General features: G+C 42.5%; 1 protein-coding gene across 4 annotated transcripts in view; it reads left to right on the forward strand.

Annotated features, from left to right (window-relative positions):
• Positions 1–18,701, forward strand: part of vps13b (vacuolar protein sorting 13 homolog B) — a 352,525-nt gene that overhangs the window by 179,005 nt on the left and 154,819 nt on the right. For 2 of the 4 annotated variants that reach the window (XM_078253791.1, XM_078253793.1), the window contains exons 25-29: positions 166–383; positions 5,161–5,364; positions 10,278–10,449; positions 12,531–12,645; positions 15,840–15,906. In XM_078253791.1, coding sequence (XP_078109917.1) covers positions 166–383; positions 5,161–5,364; positions 10,278–10,449; positions 12,531–12,645; positions 15,840–15,906 — 776 coding nt within the window. Of the gene's footprint in view, positions 1–165; positions 384–5,160; positions 5,365–10,277; positions 10,450–12,530; positions 12,646–15,839; positions 15,907–17,089; positions 17,232–18,701 lie in introns of all 4 variants that reach the window. The other 2 variants (XM_078253790.1, XM_078253789.1) reach the window with 1 other exon arrangement.

The following is an 18,701-nucleotide window of genomic DNA, read 5'->3' on the forward strand; positions in this document are numbered from 1 at the left end:
TTCACAATGACTTGGCTAGTCCTCTTTGCTCTCTTCTCACATGACATCTCCATTATCCTCCCTGCAATGTTCATCCTCTTTCTCCTACTGTTTCATCCCTTTACTACACTTTTTTTTTTTTTCTTTTACGTATCCTTCTTTTTTCCCCCTCATGTCTGCCACCAGGTGATGCCTTCCCGTGGACCATAAGCCTGAATCAGTTCAGCGTGTACACATTGCTGGGACAGCAGCAAAGCCTGAGCCTGTTAGAGCCTATGGGCTGTACCTCTACACTGGCCGTCACATCTCATAAGCTGCAGAGCTGTTCTGAAGAAAGACACTCCTTTGTGGTCTGCCTCCATGTTGATCTGCAGCCCGTCCACGTCAAGTGCTCCAACCCTCAGGTCAGTCAGACAGTCCTGAATCTCATAAAGTAGTCATCAGATGTACATGTATATTTATACAAATCATCCCCTTGTAAACTTTCCTGAAATATGAACACACGCACCCTGGCAGGACGATCCTTCCTCTGCATGATTCTCTTATATACTAGATTGACTCCAATAAACAAACTGCCTCATCTTCTTACCTAGTGTAATTTCCAAGAGAATGGAAGCGTAAACAAGAGAGTGTTGCCTTGTTTGCTTTGGTCAAATATTTTGAGGTCTGAGTGAAGGGGGAGTGGGGGATTGCAAGACTCATCATCATTGTTTTACAGTGTGCTATTATGTTTTAGTGAGCATGATGAATATGGACAGATTGGAAAGGGAACATGTTTGTCTCCCGGTTCGGTCTCTGTGTTTCATTGCGCTGTTACAGCACAATAATCACATCTACATGTATAATTACACATGTTTAGTTTTTTCACAATAGAATGAGCTGTATTGAATTAGGTTCCTCTATAAACACCTAATTGGGGTAACCTTCTGAGTGGTCATACTGCTAAATGTCTCTGACCACAGTGATGAGCCATGGCAATGTTAAGGGGAATTGGTACCAGAAACAAATGAAAAGCCGTAATCTGGTAGTGGTGAAAACCTTCCCAGGGATGAGGAGAGCTGTTCGTTTATCGAGGGAAAGTTTCTTTTTATTCTTCTCCGTTCCTGCTTTCAAATGGAGAGAGGCTGGGAAGGCTTATTGCGATTATATGATGAGTCATTATTAGTTTTTGGGTCCAATGAAAACTTCTCTTCTCTTTTATCGCTATCCCAATGTTCTCTCTCTTCCCATCTGTTCACCTCCTCTCTCTCTCTTTCACTCTTCTGTGTGAATTTCTGACTCGGGGGGGAGGGGGGATTTCGGCACATTTATACAGGACATTATTATTGACTAGACAGATGCAAACAAATAAAACATTAAATACGGAAAAACAAGACTAAAAACAATACATGAACAATCAGTGTGTGCAAATGTGACTGTCAAGAAGAAACAGTTTTTGAAATATGTGATGGATGATAATGTTCGAATGTGATGGGGAATGTCATTCCAAATTTTGGTGTAAATATAGAAAAAGGATTTCTGACCGTAGTTGTTTTAGTATGGGGGAACTGGAATGAGTGCCTGTGAAACTGACCTAGTGAAGCGTAGTGGTCTCATATTGTGTGTCGGAAGACATGGGTCACGATTCAATATATTGCAATATATTTCGATACTGTGCGTAAGGCGATATATTGGGATAGTCGAAGTATCATTTTAGAAAAACTAATATTTAAAAAAAGTATATATATTTAAAATGATGTTCATAAAAGTCAAAGAACTTTACTTTAGGTAAAAGTTCAGTACACAGAAAATCAAACTGCCAGTTTTGGACTGTGGTTCACAGGTTCTTAGTGAGAACATTTGTATATGCTAAAGTAGGCCAAAGTTCAGCCATAGCTACATTGTTAGCTTCTAGCAAAAAGTCAGGCACTGCTAGGCACTGCTAGGCACTGCTAGGCACTGTTAGGCACTGTTAGGCACTGCTAGGCACTTTTCTTACACCCCTAATGTAGCAGCTCTTTGAGAAGTGCTGTGAGAGTAACCCCACCCTCTCCAGAACAAAAGAGACCTCACACTCCTTACTCCTCTTTCTAATTAGCATTTCCATTTGTGGGAATGTATATGGGGATGTCAGATGTACAGTTGCTACGCAATAAGTACCACCAAGACAGTTAGATGGGAACACTGTGATGGGTGCATGGAACTGGATTAGCGTGGGTGCTAGAGTTACATCTAGGATTTGGAAATCAAACAATTATTATCACACTCACTTTGAGACATTAATACATTTAAAGTCAACAAATAAAGCCAGAGCTTTTGGCCTCTTCTCCTGGCATCTAAATTACATTTTTGTGACACTAAATCCGATTTTCCATTATACGCAGTGGATTACTTCATGGCACAAACAAAGGTATTTTTGGAAACGGGCGAAACCGTCAAGCCTTGGGCTGTTTTCATCTTTACCTTTTGTTTTTTTTACTTTATTTTACACGTTTACATGTAGCTACAGGTATCATGGTTTTCATGTTTAAGAGCAGTAAAAGCTTTGTCATTTGTGTAGTCAGTGAAAGTGACTGTACACAGGAATAAGGCACGTGTCTGAATGGATTTTAGATTCTCAGAAAATATTAGGGGTGCAACTGCAGCTAAGATACAGAAGGAAGTGAGATAAGTGTCTTTTGAAAGGGTAAAAAAAATATTAGGAGTAGTAAACTAGTAGTAAAATAGTTGAGAGTGAGAGAAAAAGGGACCAGGCCGTACAGAGACACAGTTGCATGCTCACACATAATGCATGCATAGAAATTAAGAAGCTTTGATGCATGATTCCAACATGTAACATCTTCTTTTCATTTCAACGCAAATGTGTGCTTGTACGTGCGTTGTACGTTATAAGTACGTGTCGTCTCTAAGTTTGTGTGTCTGTGTGAAGGATTCATGTTTGTGTCAGATGGATGGGGTTAGTAGCTGCACTTAAACCACATAAGGACCACCTTGAACTCAGCAGACACACACACACCTCACCACCGTTTGCTTTGACCTTTTGAGACATAACTATACAGCATTTCAGTGAACACATGCACACACACAAACACACTCATACATCTGTACACATGTACACCCTCAGCTACTACACGTACCCAACAATATGTCACTTTTGTGAAGTTTCTATAAACTAGGCTTAGATAAAGGAACGCGAACACTCACCATCTGCATGCTCTCCCGTCTTTCATCTGTGTGTTTTTATGAATGACTGTGGAAGCCTCTGTTCAGTCTCCAGTTTGTACTACTGCAGCCTAGCAGACCTCCTGATCTGCAGATGACAGGTCTTTGGAGAACCCAGCCCTCCAAATGTTCTGCTTACTTCTCCAACTCATGAAATGTGGCATATGTATTGTGAGCTCATGTACTGTAAGAGTGTGTGTGTGTGCGTGTGCAAATGTTCCATTAATCAGGGATATCATGAGCAGGATGTAGATGGAGCAAATGGCAGAGGGAAGATCAGATATGAAGGAAAAGAAGGATAGAGTGCATTAAGAATGGTGAGAAGGACAAAATGAAATATGAAGACAAATTATGAGAGGAATTAGGTAACAGAGAAATGTACCAAAAATCTCAATCATGAAAGTAGGAGCCAAACCCCAGACCCTGCTAAAACAGAGGTCATGTAATGCCGCCTCACTGTACTCACCCCTTCTAGTCTCTCCTCTATTCGGCATTCTCTACTTCCTCCACATCTGCTGCTGAGTGCAGTAGGCCTTGTTGTGCTTGGTTGGACTTCCAGGCCCCAGACTCTCAGAGAAGAGAGCGTGGAGCCGTACCTCTCCTGACGGCAGTGCAGTTCGGTTTGGGTATGGCAGACAGCTGTTGGCCCTGTCCCTGGACGGCTGCTGGATCGGCGTTAGCAGCTCTTCCTGGACATGTTTGAAATGGCCCAGCTGTAATGTATTGTGCTGCTTTTTCATTTGATATATGCTTATTTATGGAAGGCCTCCCTGTAATGTGTGTGCTAACAGGCGTGCATGTGTGTGTGAGTGAGCAATAACAAGTAAAAATGTGTTTGGAGTAGAGAGAGCTATAGTGTGTGTGTGTGTGTGTGTGTGTGTGTGTGTGTGTGATCGATCATGTGTCTGTGCACCTTTACGTTTGAGGGACCCTCAGTGGTGGGGGCTGGGGGGTTAGTTGGCTGCAGAAGCGAAGCATTTGAAATCCAGAAATTAGCTCACCGTGAAAGACCGTCGCTTTTCTCCCTTTCTTTCCCTCTCTCTCCTCTAAAGAACACTGAGTGAATGCATGAATAACTGAAAGCATCACATCACATTCCCCAGCCTTCCCCTCATGTTTTCCACTCTTGTTTTTGGCTTTGTTGTTGTTTAATGCTAAGGCCTCTTTTCATGTGAACACATGATGAATAGTTGAGAACACTTGAAGCTGAGCCTTCAGTTTTTCCAAACCGTGGTGAGTTTTTCGGGGGAAATTGATGACACAACTTAACTTTCCTCTGTGGGTGTTTCTTTGAGGGTTTTGTTGTTATGGATAACAAATTTGTACATTGAAGCAAGTGTAGGAGCATACTGTGCCTTGCAAATAATCACCCATCGGATAGAAACATGAACAAATTTTACATCATTTTCGTGAAATGAGGCCTCTCTGAATGACAAGTACAAAGTCTAAAAGAGTGTTAAGTTGGCGATGGAAAGAAATGGGAATGGATAGTGGTCCATTTCTGGCTAATATTTCCTCCCTCTTTCTTTCCTTCTCACTCAACTTTAACTAGGTTTAGTGTCACATAACTACAAAGCTGCCAAGCCAAATCATGGTAATGGACTCAGAAGTAAGAACTACATGAGAACTCCCCAGTGCAGCTGTTTGAGTCAGACCTTGGCAAAAATACATTTAAATCTGGTTTCAAATATTAAGACTACTTGTGGTGTGTTAGGTTTATCTTTTAAGGCACTCAATTGGCACAGTAGACCTCATGTATTGGAAGTGTATACAGCTGTGTTGCATACAAAGCAGCATCTGAGTGTATATTGAGAAAGAGGTTTCTACATGAACCTGTTCTCAGATGAGAAAGGAATAGATTGACATAAGAATTATTCATTTAAGTATTTCCTTACATTAGATGTCAATTCATCCCATTGAGTGCAAGGTGCTATATCTAGCATGGCAACTTTTTTCTTCTCTGCTTCTGTCACTCTCCAGGTTCAGCTAGCGTACGAGCTCCTCCTCAGCTGGAGCTCTACATGGGCTCGTCTCCAGAGGCATGGCATCCTGCGTCAGACCTCTAGCATCCCAGAACCCCCTGCTGGTGCTGCTCCGTCATCCCCAGTGCGCAGCAGTGCTGGCACTGCCCTACCAGACACCAGCACCTGCAGCCCATCTGCAGATTTTGGCTCACCCACTGAGGTTTGTTTTCTCACCCAGCTACACATTTAAATTTGGCAGTTCAGTGTTTTTATGAGGCTTTTATGAATTGTGAGATTCATGAATCTGCACATCTAAGTTGCTTTTTTCACATGGACAAGCCTCTTCTCATAATCAGAAAAACAACTTGCCGCTGCCACCATGCACCATGTTGCAGGACTTTTTTTTACTCTTGCAGTTAAATGGTTTACTATTTCATTCATTCATTCATTTGTGAAGGTATTTGTTTTTTCTACCTATGTGCTTACTGTTGCTATTGCTCCTTCTACCATATTACACACTAGTATCACAGTATCAGTCACTTTTAAACATTTTTGTCAATCAGCCTGTGTTTTTCTGGCATCACTCCTTGCATGTGGTGCTACTTGATTAATAAGAGGCCTAATGACTACACCCTGCCAACACCCGACTATGAGTCCTTCTTTTCAATCAAAGGTGCTATGACTCATGTAATAACACATGCTATATAAAGTCTTTGTTGTATACATAATTCTGCTGCTGATTTCAGATTTTATGTAAAAATATAATATTGTTTTATTGTTATGAGTCGTCACACATGGAATTTGTCTAAAAAAAAATCTGTTTGTTTGGGAAGGATTGTCAAAGCTGGAAAAATCTCATCAGTGCTTGTGTTTCTAACATTATTTTTTCTTACCCAGAACAGATACTCCAGATAGGCTGTGAGCTCTGTTTGATTTGTGTAAGCTGGGGCCTTGATTGAGTATAAACCTGCCTCTTAATTTAGGGAAAACAATAACCTGTATTTACATTTTTTGCTCAGATAAAATATCAAACCCAGAGAATGAAGTGTAGCAGTGCGTGCAGGCATGTGCGAGGCCAGTGAAAACTTACAGTCTGATTTTTTTTTTTTTTTAGGGGGCAACAACAAACTGAGTGTTATTTTTATTTTCGGCTGTAGGTGATGCTTTTCCTTGGCTTTGACGATGTGGCAGGAGTTTTTTCTCTTGTCTAGTACAGTAGCAGCAACATTGACTAGCTGGGGGTCCATGGCCTTGATGCCTTAGCCAGCAGGGCCTTGCGTGACATGTATGTGTATATTTGTGTAAAGTAGGAATATAAGATGCATAAAAATGATGGTGTTGATGAGTGTTTGTGTTGTTAAGCACTGGCAACTAGCCCGGGACTTAATGCTATTTGACCACCAGGGCCCTGTCAGCAATGTGGGGCTCCTGGGATCACAGCATAAGCATCATACCGCCCTGAGAGGCAATAAAGTGTGTCCGTGTGAGAACATACACATGAAAGAAAGTGTTTCATATGTCGACGTGCATCTGTGTCTGCATTTGTTTTCGTGCGATCGTGTGTGTGTGTGTGTGTTCTTGTGTGATTTGTGGACCCACAGAAGTGGCAGTAGTTGAGTATGGCAGTGGAGGCCCTATGGTACAGTGCGTCTATAACAAGGCCACAGAGGCCCCTGACAGCCCACTTGTCACTGTTTACCTAAGTACAAACACTGGTAGAAGTGTTTAGTCCTCTGGGAGGCTGGGTGATTGAGCAAGAATGTAGGAGCTGTTTTGATAAGTCTCAGCAGTAGTGGCAGCAGTCTCTCCCCAACATCCCTCCACTCCCCACCCTCCTGCTCTGTTGTACAACTACATCCACACCACATGGCCAAAAGCCCTGCCCTATTGCCCCTTCCCAACCATTCCTCCGCCCTCAGCTATTGAGATGATACAATATGTCTTTTACTTGTGTATTTATACACCATGATCCATCCCTCCATTCATGCTTTATTCCTTTTCTCCCACTTCCCCTTCTTCCCTTCTCGTACTACATCTCTGTCTGCAGCCTTATCCTGCCTCTGTTAAAATATTTTCTTCCTATCACTAAACCCATCCTTTGTTCCCTCCCAACCTTTCTCCATCGTCCACCTGTTCCTAAACCATTCTCTCTTTCCACTCTTCTTTCATAATATGCCCTTCCCTCCATCTTTCTTCGAGACTTCCCAGCCTGCTGTTGTCTTCCAATGTTTGGGTCTCTCTGATGAGCAAAGACAAACTCTGCAAGGAAAATAAACCCGGATCCTCAGCCCGTTTATAGCACAGGGGCCCAGGAATTAAACTGTATACTTTACAGCTTGGCTTGTGGAGGTGTGGGAAAATAGCTCCCTCTTAGAATGTGTGTGTGTGTGTGTGTGCGTGCGTGTGTGTGTGTGTGTGTGTGTGTGTGTGTGTGTGTGTGTGTGTGTGTGTGTCTCTCTGTCTATAGGGCCCCAATCTGGCAGTTCAGGAACGTGGCAGAGCCCACCTCTACAAACAACACACCACCACATCTGTTCTTCAAGGCCTTTCATTTTCTGTCACTTATAAAAAAACAAAAAAAACATGAACTTTGGCTTTTTTAGTGATATTAGCTTTTGTTTTGCAGGTTGTTGTTTGTTTTACTTTTTTGTCTCATCTTTGTCTTGTCTCATGTTATGTCATTTGTCTTAAAAATGCATAATTACAGTTGTAGGATTTTTTTGAGACATTCAATTGAAAGCAGCCTTCTCCTCACAGCTTTCTTTCTTAATTTGGATTTCTCAAATTCCAGGTATGCATTAAGTTTGACAACTCAACAGGCTTTATTTTTTTTTCTCTCATTTGAAGCCATTCACAATTGTCAAGATTCTTCAATTGAAAGTCCAAATGTTTTTGTGATTCGAAGAAATGCAGAGGTGTCAGACTGTTGATAATTTCTCTTTCTTACTGACCTTGGTAAAATCAGCTTGTACGAGACTGAGAGTTTTAAAGTGACAGTGGCGATTCTGGCTGGGAAGAAGGAGCCGTCGGGTGTCCGATGCACCAGTGTAACCACGCTACAGTACACAGTGGTCTGAGCTTCCCACAGCGCCAGCGGCTGGCTCCTGTTTCCACACATGACATTACAGAGTCTAATCCTACCAACCGGCCAGAACTTTAAACTAAACAGTCCTAACCACACACACACACACACACACACACACACACACACACACACACACACACACACACACACACACAGTCCCATGTTTTGACTCCAGCTCAACAATAATTAGTCCCCAAATGGCAGTTGACACTAAAATATCTCTCATTAAGACTGACTGAACACCATTACTACTGGGCTCATATTACTCACTGCCAGTCACCGTTATTACACACACATAGACACACACTTGCACACACACTCCCACCTTGACTGTTTGTTTCCATGGAAACACCTAATGACACTACTCGACACTTGATTGGAGCAAATGCTAGTTCTGGGGGAATTAGGTAATTCAGTGTGGTTTTTTTGTGGTATTTTTGTTCATGTGTACAGTATTTAAATTCATCATTTTGTGGGTTATGAAGCTTTATATAATGGTATATACTGTACTATACATAGACTGTATATTTGATCTAGAATAGAACTATATTCCCATGCCTGCAGAGCTTTAAACTTAACTCTCTTTATTTATATAGCTCCCTTTGTGCAAAATTGCAATACACGGTGCTTAACAATACAACACTTGGAGTGCCACCAGCCTGGTCAAGTCTTTGCTTGTGTTTCTGGTGCATTCCCTATTTGTGTAGTAAAAGTAAATGCCTAAATAGATATTTTTCCTGTTCTGACTTCTGAGAGGTAATGCTTGCATGGAGCACATGCTTCTCATCCGTTTCTAGTGGTCCATATACACTGCAATGTTGAATTTCTTTTTTTGACTCTGTAAAATCCTTAATTTATTGATATTGTCATCCATTATTGAGCTCTGCTGTCAGCCACCCTCAACTGTGCAATTAAATTCAATTAGCAAATTAGAATGGGGCCCTCATCCCTCCCCCAGAACAGAACAGGGACATAGTTTTCTCATCTGGACGCTCTTTAAAACACTGTAATCAGCCCAGCAGCTGTGGGCTTTCTAATTGAGATGGTTGATAATCTCCTCACCAACCACAGCCAGGCTTGATAACCATGACACAATCTGTCATTACCGCGCCGCGATGGGAGAAGCTGTGGAAAAAGTGAAATGGTGGGGCTGCAAATTGCCATATTGTTTGTTTGAAGGCTTTTCACTCTCCGAGTCAGCCACGCAGATACATGTTTGGAAAACAGATTTACCAGGAAGAGCAGGAGAGAAATAAAAAATGTCCCCAGTGCTGTCATCCTCAGTGCCTTGCCAAACCCCCCAGTAATGAGATGAGAGCTCACAGAAGGCAGCCTCCTCCGCCGCATCCTGCTTGCCTCCCCACCTCACCCCTCCGCCCCCACCTCCGGTCTTCACTTCCCATTCTCTCCCAGGCTGCAAGACGTGTGTGTCCTGGCGCACTTGAGTGAAAGCACGCCACGTGGGTGCTGGTGGCTTAGTTTGGGGTTAACACCAGTGACAGCTCCACACAATGGTCCTTTTCCCCCCACATGGCTCAGCTCTGAGTGGAGCTCTGCTCACCAGACACTGATGTCATCTACACACCAAAAGGCTTTAAAGCTGGTGTTTGCTTTGCTATGGCTACATGCACAGCGACAACACTTTCAAACATATACACATTCACTGAACACATGGTTGGACACGCACACAAGCAGATAGACAAACTAACAGTTGCAGTGCAAACATCAGAATTTGAAGGTACATTTGGTATTCATGCACATCATTTCATAAAATGTCATTTTTGTCTGTTTGACTATTGTCACTCCTAACTGACAGTCTTACTAACTAAAATGTGAGTTGTTAATGGCTTTGACATTGATAAGAAAACGACATGTCTCTGCCTGTCAGTTAGTAGATTTGTTGAAGAGATGTTTTTCAAATGTTATATAAATGTTTGAATGTTTTTACAGTTATCTAGCTCATATGATAGTGCCACATTTGGCCTCAAATCATGTCTTGTTTCCATCTTACCAGCCCTGATTGAACAGATCCTGTTTTGGCTCCCTAGGGTGACTCGGCGCCTGCTGGAGACGACAGTCCGTTTGCCGACACAGTGACTCTGGAGCAGAAAACTAACAGCATTGGTGGCACCAGCGGGAAGGTCAGCCTTTGGATGCAGTGGATGTTACCTAAGGTCACAGTTAAACTGTTTGCTCCCGACCCAACTGCCAAAAAGACAGGTACCCCAACCTCGACATCCCTGCTCTTTTTTTTCAAAAACACCAAATTTCAGTACATTTTCCATTCTCCATTGCTGATTGATAATCCACAGTAGTGTTTTTTGCTGTTCTGAACACATGATATGTGGTAAGTCTCAGAAGTATGATTTGATATGATTGAAGAAGACCTGGGTAGATCACATGAGGAGTGTCTGAATAAACAATACTCTTATTTTTTGTTATTAAATTAAATTGGAGGTCTGATTAATCTGTGTTGTAAGACAATAGAGAAAACCCTCATATGTAAAGCGGCACTCATTTTTTTTTGCATCAATTTGTCAGTGTGCAGTGTGAAAGAGGAAGCTATTCGGAGTTCTTACCGTCCTGCTGTATCAACTCTTAAAGTGATCAATGTGACCTTTTTTCTCATTCAAGTTTTGAGCACTTGGAAGGGAAAAGCAGCTGGAGAGAAGGAGGGAGAAGACAAATAAATGAATGGATGATGAATCCCAAGCGAACCGCCTCTTGTCCCCTTTAGATTTACTGGGGCGATGAAAGGCTAGATTTACCTTTAATTGGTGGCTGTAATATTTAGCATCTGCCAAGCAGATCACCTAGCTTAAAGTCTTTACTTGTGGAAACGGAATGTTTTGGTGGACCTCACAGAGATGGTTTGACTTAGAGACATCCTAAATAGGCATTACTTTGGATTTGGGCTTAATATGTGCCATCTGAGTTGCGAGATGAATTTACCACTGGATTTTCTGTGTGCAAAACATTAAGCATGTTATTGAAAACAAGAATTGTGTGCATGCAATATATTAGATGCCTAATATCACAAGTACATTCTTGGAGATAAGTAAGCCACAGATAAGACTGTAGACAATCTGCTATGATGTAATGTGTTTTTCAACTGCAAAGGAAATAAGATTATTGTCTCTCCAGAGAAATGGAAAAACGGGTCTGATGTTGTGCTATTATGTGTTGGAGGATTAGAGGTAGAAATTCAAGCATGAGTCTCCAGAGGCTCTGCTGAAGGCACACATCAGTGCTACACTTTCCTCCTGTTAAGATGAACCATTTAAAACCATGGGACTAAGGGTTTCCAGTACTCTTACAGGGTGGGTTTAGTAAACTCATATATCAATATCAACACTACGTTCGGAGACTGTGTTTCTGAGTATCTAACAACTTGGGAGAGTTCTTTCCACTCAGTATCCGCAATAAAGCTGACATGCCTTGTGTTTCAATTTGAATAAGCCATTAGGAAGCTCTTCATTTCTCAGAATCACCACAAGGCAACAGTACAACAACAACAACCATAGTTTCACATGCATGAAGTCCATTTTCCCAAGCTAGCCTGTGATTGTGGGACTTTTTCTGTGGAAACAATGAGAGAGAACCAACAGTTAAGCTCACAGGCTCGGTTCAATACAAAGTCAATCAGTCCTTCTATGAAGCTTACTCACTTTGCCTGAAGTGGGTGGGTTTGCTTGCACACAAGGTGCAGTGAGACATGCACATACATTTCCATGACTACATATATTCTATATGAACATTCAGTATTGTGTACACACACACAGGCATACACAGTGAGGATATCTTATTCATGGTTTGCCTTCTTACCCACGTATTTTACTATGACTTCCTTAGGCAGATAGGCAGTGTGTATGGAGTTTCACATTTGTTTTGTGTGTGTGTGCATGTGTGTACATACTCTAGGCTCTAGCCATAATCAGCCTTACAGTATATTGGTTTTGAAAAACACACTGTGTGTCCTCTGTGCAGGAACTAACCAGTTGGATCAGGACCAATGGCAAGACCTGGACAGGGTTAGCTCCAGTACAGGTCCTTGCCCACAGAAATGAAATTCACACACAGACACACAGATGAAACTTCCTCTACTGAAGTCTGAGTTCAGCTGTATAGCGTGTTTGCCATACAGCATGCTTAAACAAAAACAGAGGGAGAAAGTCCCAGCATGCACAGTGTTGCAAATTAAAGATCGATACACAATTAAGTTGTCTTTCCACTGGGATTCATTTTCATGAACTCTTAAAATGTAAAAAAAAACTCTTTTCTTCTTTTTGTGTTTTTGTTAGAGATCTGTGTCATCAGTGAACTAGAAGACCTGAGTGCCTCAGTAGATGTCCAGGATGTTTATACAAAGATCAAATGTAAAGTTGGCAGCTTCAACATCGACCACCACAGGTGCAGGTAGAGTACATCTCGCACATGTAAACACATATATGCATCCAGGATTTTTAGTAGCCTTTAAGTCAGCAAGCAGGAATGGCCTTGATGACAATTTGATGTCCAAATAAAATGGCACTGGCGAAGGCAGTGGTAAAACTGGGACCCTCCAGTTCAGGGACAGTCTCTCTATCCACCGGGTCACCCTGCTGCATCCACACACTTACGTATGCTCCCAAAGTCCCAGAGTCTAAACACGCACTTGCGTACACACACACTTCACCACCTTTACCACTAACACTTTGTCTGTTCCCACTTTTGCTCATAAGAGTGATTTTTCGGATTATCACCTCTACGTCATTGTCTTTCCAGACAGCTGTTATAGTGGTTACCACAGACTAACAGGCAGATGGACAGACAGATGGACCAACTGACTAGACGTTGAACGTGCTCTGGGCCGGCCCAACTCTGACTCACAGAGGAGAGGAGTTCTGTCCGTACGTCAGTCATTTTCTCTCTAGACTGCGGTTTCTGAATCAATTCAAAGAAACAACACATTGTTGGGGAGGAAAACCAGTGGGCAATGTTCCACTGCATCCTTATGGTAATCTCTTCCCATGTCAAGTTCCAGTCGAAAATGGGGTAAATTAGCTCTGGGCTCTGAAATTATGAAAGCACATAGGCAGCACAGCATGGTGAAACTAAAGCTGTAACTAAAGATGTGTTCATAGTTTTTTTCATGCCCTACACGTTCGTCACATGAATTGAAGGGTAGCTTAATTTAAATATCCTTGCCTTAATCACATACCTCTGTGATGGAATCACCAGTTCCAAGTGTGCTCTGTATAAGTGCCTGAGGTCTTGTTCTGTTGGGAAGAGACCACTTAGCAGGAGGCAATTCCCTCTGTCTCAGTCTGAGGAGATAATGAAATGGCGAGCTATAACACTCCAGCATGTTGCATCCAGCAGACCATAGTGTTTATAGTTTGTGTGTGTGTGTGTGTTTTTTTAGATCTGTGTGCCTGAATACATATGTTCATATAAGTGCCTCCTTCTCTGATCCAGCCAGGCAGTGAAAGGGAGATGGACCTTCCTGGGCCCTGCGCCCGTATTGAACCCCATCATTAGGAAGCAATGCTCTCACCACTAATATGATAATAGATGGGGATTCTGATTTACCAGATTTTAAAATCACCTTAGCCGACGTACGATGTAGGTGAGTACAGGTCAGAGAGGGAGTGAGGCGATCGTCTTGCCTTTGAACCTGACTGTCTAGCAGGGCCTGCATCGTGCAGACCTCCCTGTTTCGCTGTAGTCACTTGATTTATATCCAGGCCATGTGTTACATACAGTATGGAGTATCAACTTAAGCCAGGACGATGTCAGTGGTTAGACAGTTTTAGAGCGTAAAGGTGTCGTGGGTCGTTATATCACACATGCTCTGTTTTCCACAGGTGTGTGTCCAATTGCTTATGAGACAGAGCCAACCTTAATCTCTTTAGTAGACCTCTATGCCTTCCTAAGTAGATAATGGGTCAATTTTCTTATTTCTAGGTTATTTCAGTTTAATGTGCTTTTAACAACATGGTCTCAACACACTTTTAACCGACCAAAGATCTGGCAGGCAGAAGCACTCCATCACCCAGGCCAGGTTATAGTCATTGCTGTTTAGGACACAGTGGAGGACCTCTGGGCTCCTGGCCCACTTTACTCTGTATCATCCACATATACAAGAGAGCCCACAGGGGTTGGAGTCCAAATTAATCATTCTGAGCAGATAATTGTTAGGTATTTTGTCACCCAGCCCAGGTTATTTGTGTGCAGTAGGTCAGATTAAATCACGCTTGACAGAGAAAATGTCTCATCTGGCCTTAGCTATCTCACCGCTGGAAAATGAATGGAAAGTTAGATAGGGCAGGCAAATATGTGAGGTGAATATTTAATTGAATCCCTGATTGTATCAATATAGGAGGAGGACAAAAATGTGTGGAGGAGGGAAGGAAAATGACAGGAAAGGAGTCCCCAAGGAATACAAAATAGGTGGGCGTTGAACCCCGTAGGTTTGGGGGCTCTCTAATCATGGAGCAGAGGTGAATTAAAGGGAAACAGAGGCAAGGAGATGATGGGGTGATTGGGTATGAAACTCTGTAGGAGGGGCGTCTCCCATCCAGTGGGAAGTTTAGAAATTAGGGAGCTTCTTCTTCTCCTTATTTTAGCCAGGTCTCCCCTAGCAACCGTGCTCCTTGAACTGTTGTGAAACGCAGAGATGCCCCCCGAGAGAGGACGGCTGGTGACAGTTCACCCTTATTCGCTCCAAGGAGCAGCTCACACAAATTAGAGCTGATGTCTTCCAGCTGTTTCGCAAATGGCTTGGAGCGAAGGATGACTGGATGGGAGCAGAGAGAGAGAGAGAAAAGAGAGGGCTGATGGGAGAAATGAAGAGCTGTGGGGGGTCCATATGTATTAGTCACTCTTACAGCAGAGAGGGAGATTACAAAGAGCTATTTTACATGGGAACACACAGAAAGACCTGACATACACACGCAAGATAACTATGCATAAAACACATGCACATGCATACACACTCTGGTAGGCCTACTCCTCTCTCAATCAACTTCCAGTATTCTGTTGTAATGAAGAGAGGCTGGGGTTAAGGATATGCTGCAGATGGTGTTGAACCATTCCCATTATGTTAAACATTTTGCCATACATGTGTTGTGCATGATTTGGCATCCAAGAGTAACTGTAATAAACCTGTGCATGTATATATGTGTGTGTTTTATATACTGTAGATTTAGTGTTTATGTTGTGTTGCAAATTAAGTGATAATTGTTTCTGTCTTCATTCGTTAACTTCTTTTGATGTCTGCTTTACAGGTGCTTTCTGCTTCTTACAGATGGTCACACCAAAACATAATTATGCATCACATTATTTATTTTTATATAGGTTCCCAAAGTTAGTACATGTGTTGCATTTTTATTAATATTTTTTATTAACATCTATGGTAATGGTAAATTTACACATATAATTGACCTGCGTTGAAGTCTCAATATATGCCTCCGTTGCTGCCAGTTTGATTAAAAAAAAATGTTAGTATCAGCCTTATCTAAATTGAATTGAATTACTGTTGCCATTTAAGAGATATTATCAGTCCCTGCCACAACAGTATGAGTAATCCCAGATGCCCAAGTTAAGCGTGGCCTTGTGTGTCTCTCCAGGCCAGGTCAGGGCTTGCACTCTGGCCACTATGAAGGACTCATTCTGCAGTGCAAGGAGACAGCTGTGGTGAGGCTTCTGCCTGTCCCAAACCAGACATACAGTACTGTAGCAGCCTTAGGCCTCTAAATACTGTGCCTCTGCCATTCTGCTGCTCCTAATCAAGGCCACTCATCTCTGCTCATGCTGGACAGACAGGAAAATAAAGGAAGTCATAAGGAAAACCATTGTCTTTGGCTATAACACAGGGTGTCCACAAATGTAATAATTTGATGCACCTTAAAATGTTCACGAAAACAGAATAAAACTACAAATAAATTCAATAAACAGAATAACATTCCCCTGTCTCTCCAGTGGCTCTGATTGGCTAAAAAACAAATCAAGCCAATGAAATCTGGTGACACCCGTTCTTCTGCGTGTGTGTGTGTGTGTGTGGGTGGGGGGGGGGGGGGGACATGGACCTCCTTTCTTTTGTTAATGAAATCTTATTCTGGTGATGGTCTTATACTGGTACCTACAAAATGAAAATATGGAAAATGGATAGAGCAGAGTTTGCATTATTGAAGCAGTTTAATTAAGAAATAATGAATCTACACTAGATAGTCTTGTGTACAGGTCAGGGCGCTGCAGTGGGTAGAAAGCTAAAAAAACGCCAGGATTTGGAGTAGAGTGACACCTCTTCCTGCAGCTCTCCCTCTCCCCTCTCTGAAATGACCTGTGATTGGCCAAAGTCTCCCATCACAGGCTACATTTCCTAAAGCCTGAAAACAGAGCCGAGCGGAGATGCAGAAGTCTAGTTTTCTCTCAGACCACTTCAATTACAATATGCTAAAAAATGATTATGGAATTTTTTTACGACGGCAATAACAAATTGTCCACCACAATTTTAAGTGCCTTTGAATTGTACTTTTTTCATTCAAAATACTGCTCATCCCAGAGTTAAACAGTTGCTTCAATGCTCTTATTACTGGATAGTATAAGACCATTCCACAATATGTCAGCTGGTTTAAGCTGGTGCAACTTTCTTTGGTTTTAATCAGTTTACTCTATATTTAATTTTTCCAAAATGATCTTGAGGTTTCATGCTTTTCTTTCTTTCTTTTTTCCTTCCCTTCTGTACATATGCAATTCTCTTCTTTGCCCCCTCCCTGTAATTTCTTGCCTTCTCTGTCCCTTTCTGCATCTACCTTCTCTCTCTCTCTCTCTCTCTCTCTCTCTCTCTCTCTCTCTCCTTCCCTCTCCTCACCTCCAGTACGGAGGAGGGTGTTCAGAGCTCGGGCAGCTGTGGAGGAGTGGTCCTCTCTTGCACTGACAAGCTGAACAGACGCACTGTGTTGGTTCGACCCGTCAGCAAGCAAGAATCTTTCAGCCACTTCTCTGGCTTTTTCCCTCCTGTAAGAATCCAGCTCTTTTCCTTTTTAGTTGACTCTGCTTAACCTCCATTAACTGTGGCTTAAAATAATTGTGTGTGCTCATCAGAGAGGTTTCAGAAGCCAGTGCTTTAAAGGGGTGATAGAATGCAAAACTGATTTTACCTTGTCATAGTTGAATAACGACAGTTTGGTGAGTAAATAGGACATACATAGAACCTCAAAATCCCATTGACAGCTCTTTCCTCTGCAAATCTCACAATTTGAAACTGCCTCTGAAAACGGGCGAATCTCAATGGCTCCTCCTTATTTGGCTCTAGTCTCTACCTTTGTCACATCCCCAATAGGCTACACCACTGATCTGAGATCAGCTAGTCTTCTGAATAGGTCATGCAGATCTCAGAAATTGTATACATTGTTTGCCTGCTATTTCATCACGAAATTCACTTCTGAGATTTTTTTATGCGAGAAATCAACTATGTAGAGGTCCAATATGGGCCGTTTTACGAAAATTGATGGCTTATTGCAAATTTTGTCCGACTGTGTGTTGGAGTTCAGCGGCCGGTGCTGCCTGTGTTGCTGCCTCGCCGTCCGGCCTGTCCTCCTTCACAGACCCCGGCCCGCTGTGAGCTAGATGGAGCTCCGTCACGGCTAGCAGCCCACGGCGCTCCATACCCGCGCAAAGTCACCGTTTCTGGGTTACTGGACAACCAAACGCCGCTGCCCTGACAGAGCTCCAGGGCCTGCAGCTCCCCTCTTCCTGCTAAATGGTGTGTGTGAGTGAGAGCGCGGTCACAGCGAGCTTGTTACGCCAGCAATTTCATACCACAGGTTCCAGTTAATCTTATAATGGATATGTGTGTTGAGTTATTTAAACAAACGATCGGGGAAATAAACGCCTCTTGTCCGTGAGTCTCATTGATAGAGCCCGCTGTGAGCTGGATGGAGCTCTATCAATGAGAGCTAGCTAGCCTCCTCCTAGACCTCTGAAATTCACAAAAATGCATTAAATTAAAATAGGACAAAAGTGTTAGCTAAGCTTTGTAAGACCTTAGGGTAGCTGTGATATACATGCCGTGACGAAATTCAAACTGTAAATATACGATAGTTATATACCCCCCCCGAGCCCCGGTAGTCCAGTAAACCAGAAACGGTGACTTTGCCCTGGGTATGGAGCGCAGCAGGGCTGCCGCTTTCTCGTCAGACTGTGGAGCTCCTAAAGTCCGACACGTCTTACCAAATTTGCAATTATCCATCAATTTTCGTAAAACGGCCCATATTTGAGCTTTATATAGTTGATTTCTCGCATAAAAACGTCTCAGAAGTGAATTTAGTAACGAAATAACTAACAAACAATGTATAACTTTGCAGTGTCTCCAATGTATGTGTATGTGGTTCACTCAACCAATCAGCGCGCAGCTCATCTAAATATTCATGAGCATACCATATTTGGAAGAAAAGCTCTTGTTCCAAATAGAGCCATATTCACAGGGT

This window comes from Sander vitreus, chromosome 6 (genome assembly GCF_031162955.1).
Source record: "Sander vitreus isolate 19-12246 chromosome 6, sanVit1, whole genome shotgun sequence".
Taxonomy (NCBI): Eukaryota; Metazoa; Chordata; class Actinopteri; order Perciformes; family Percidae; genus Sander; species Sander vitreus.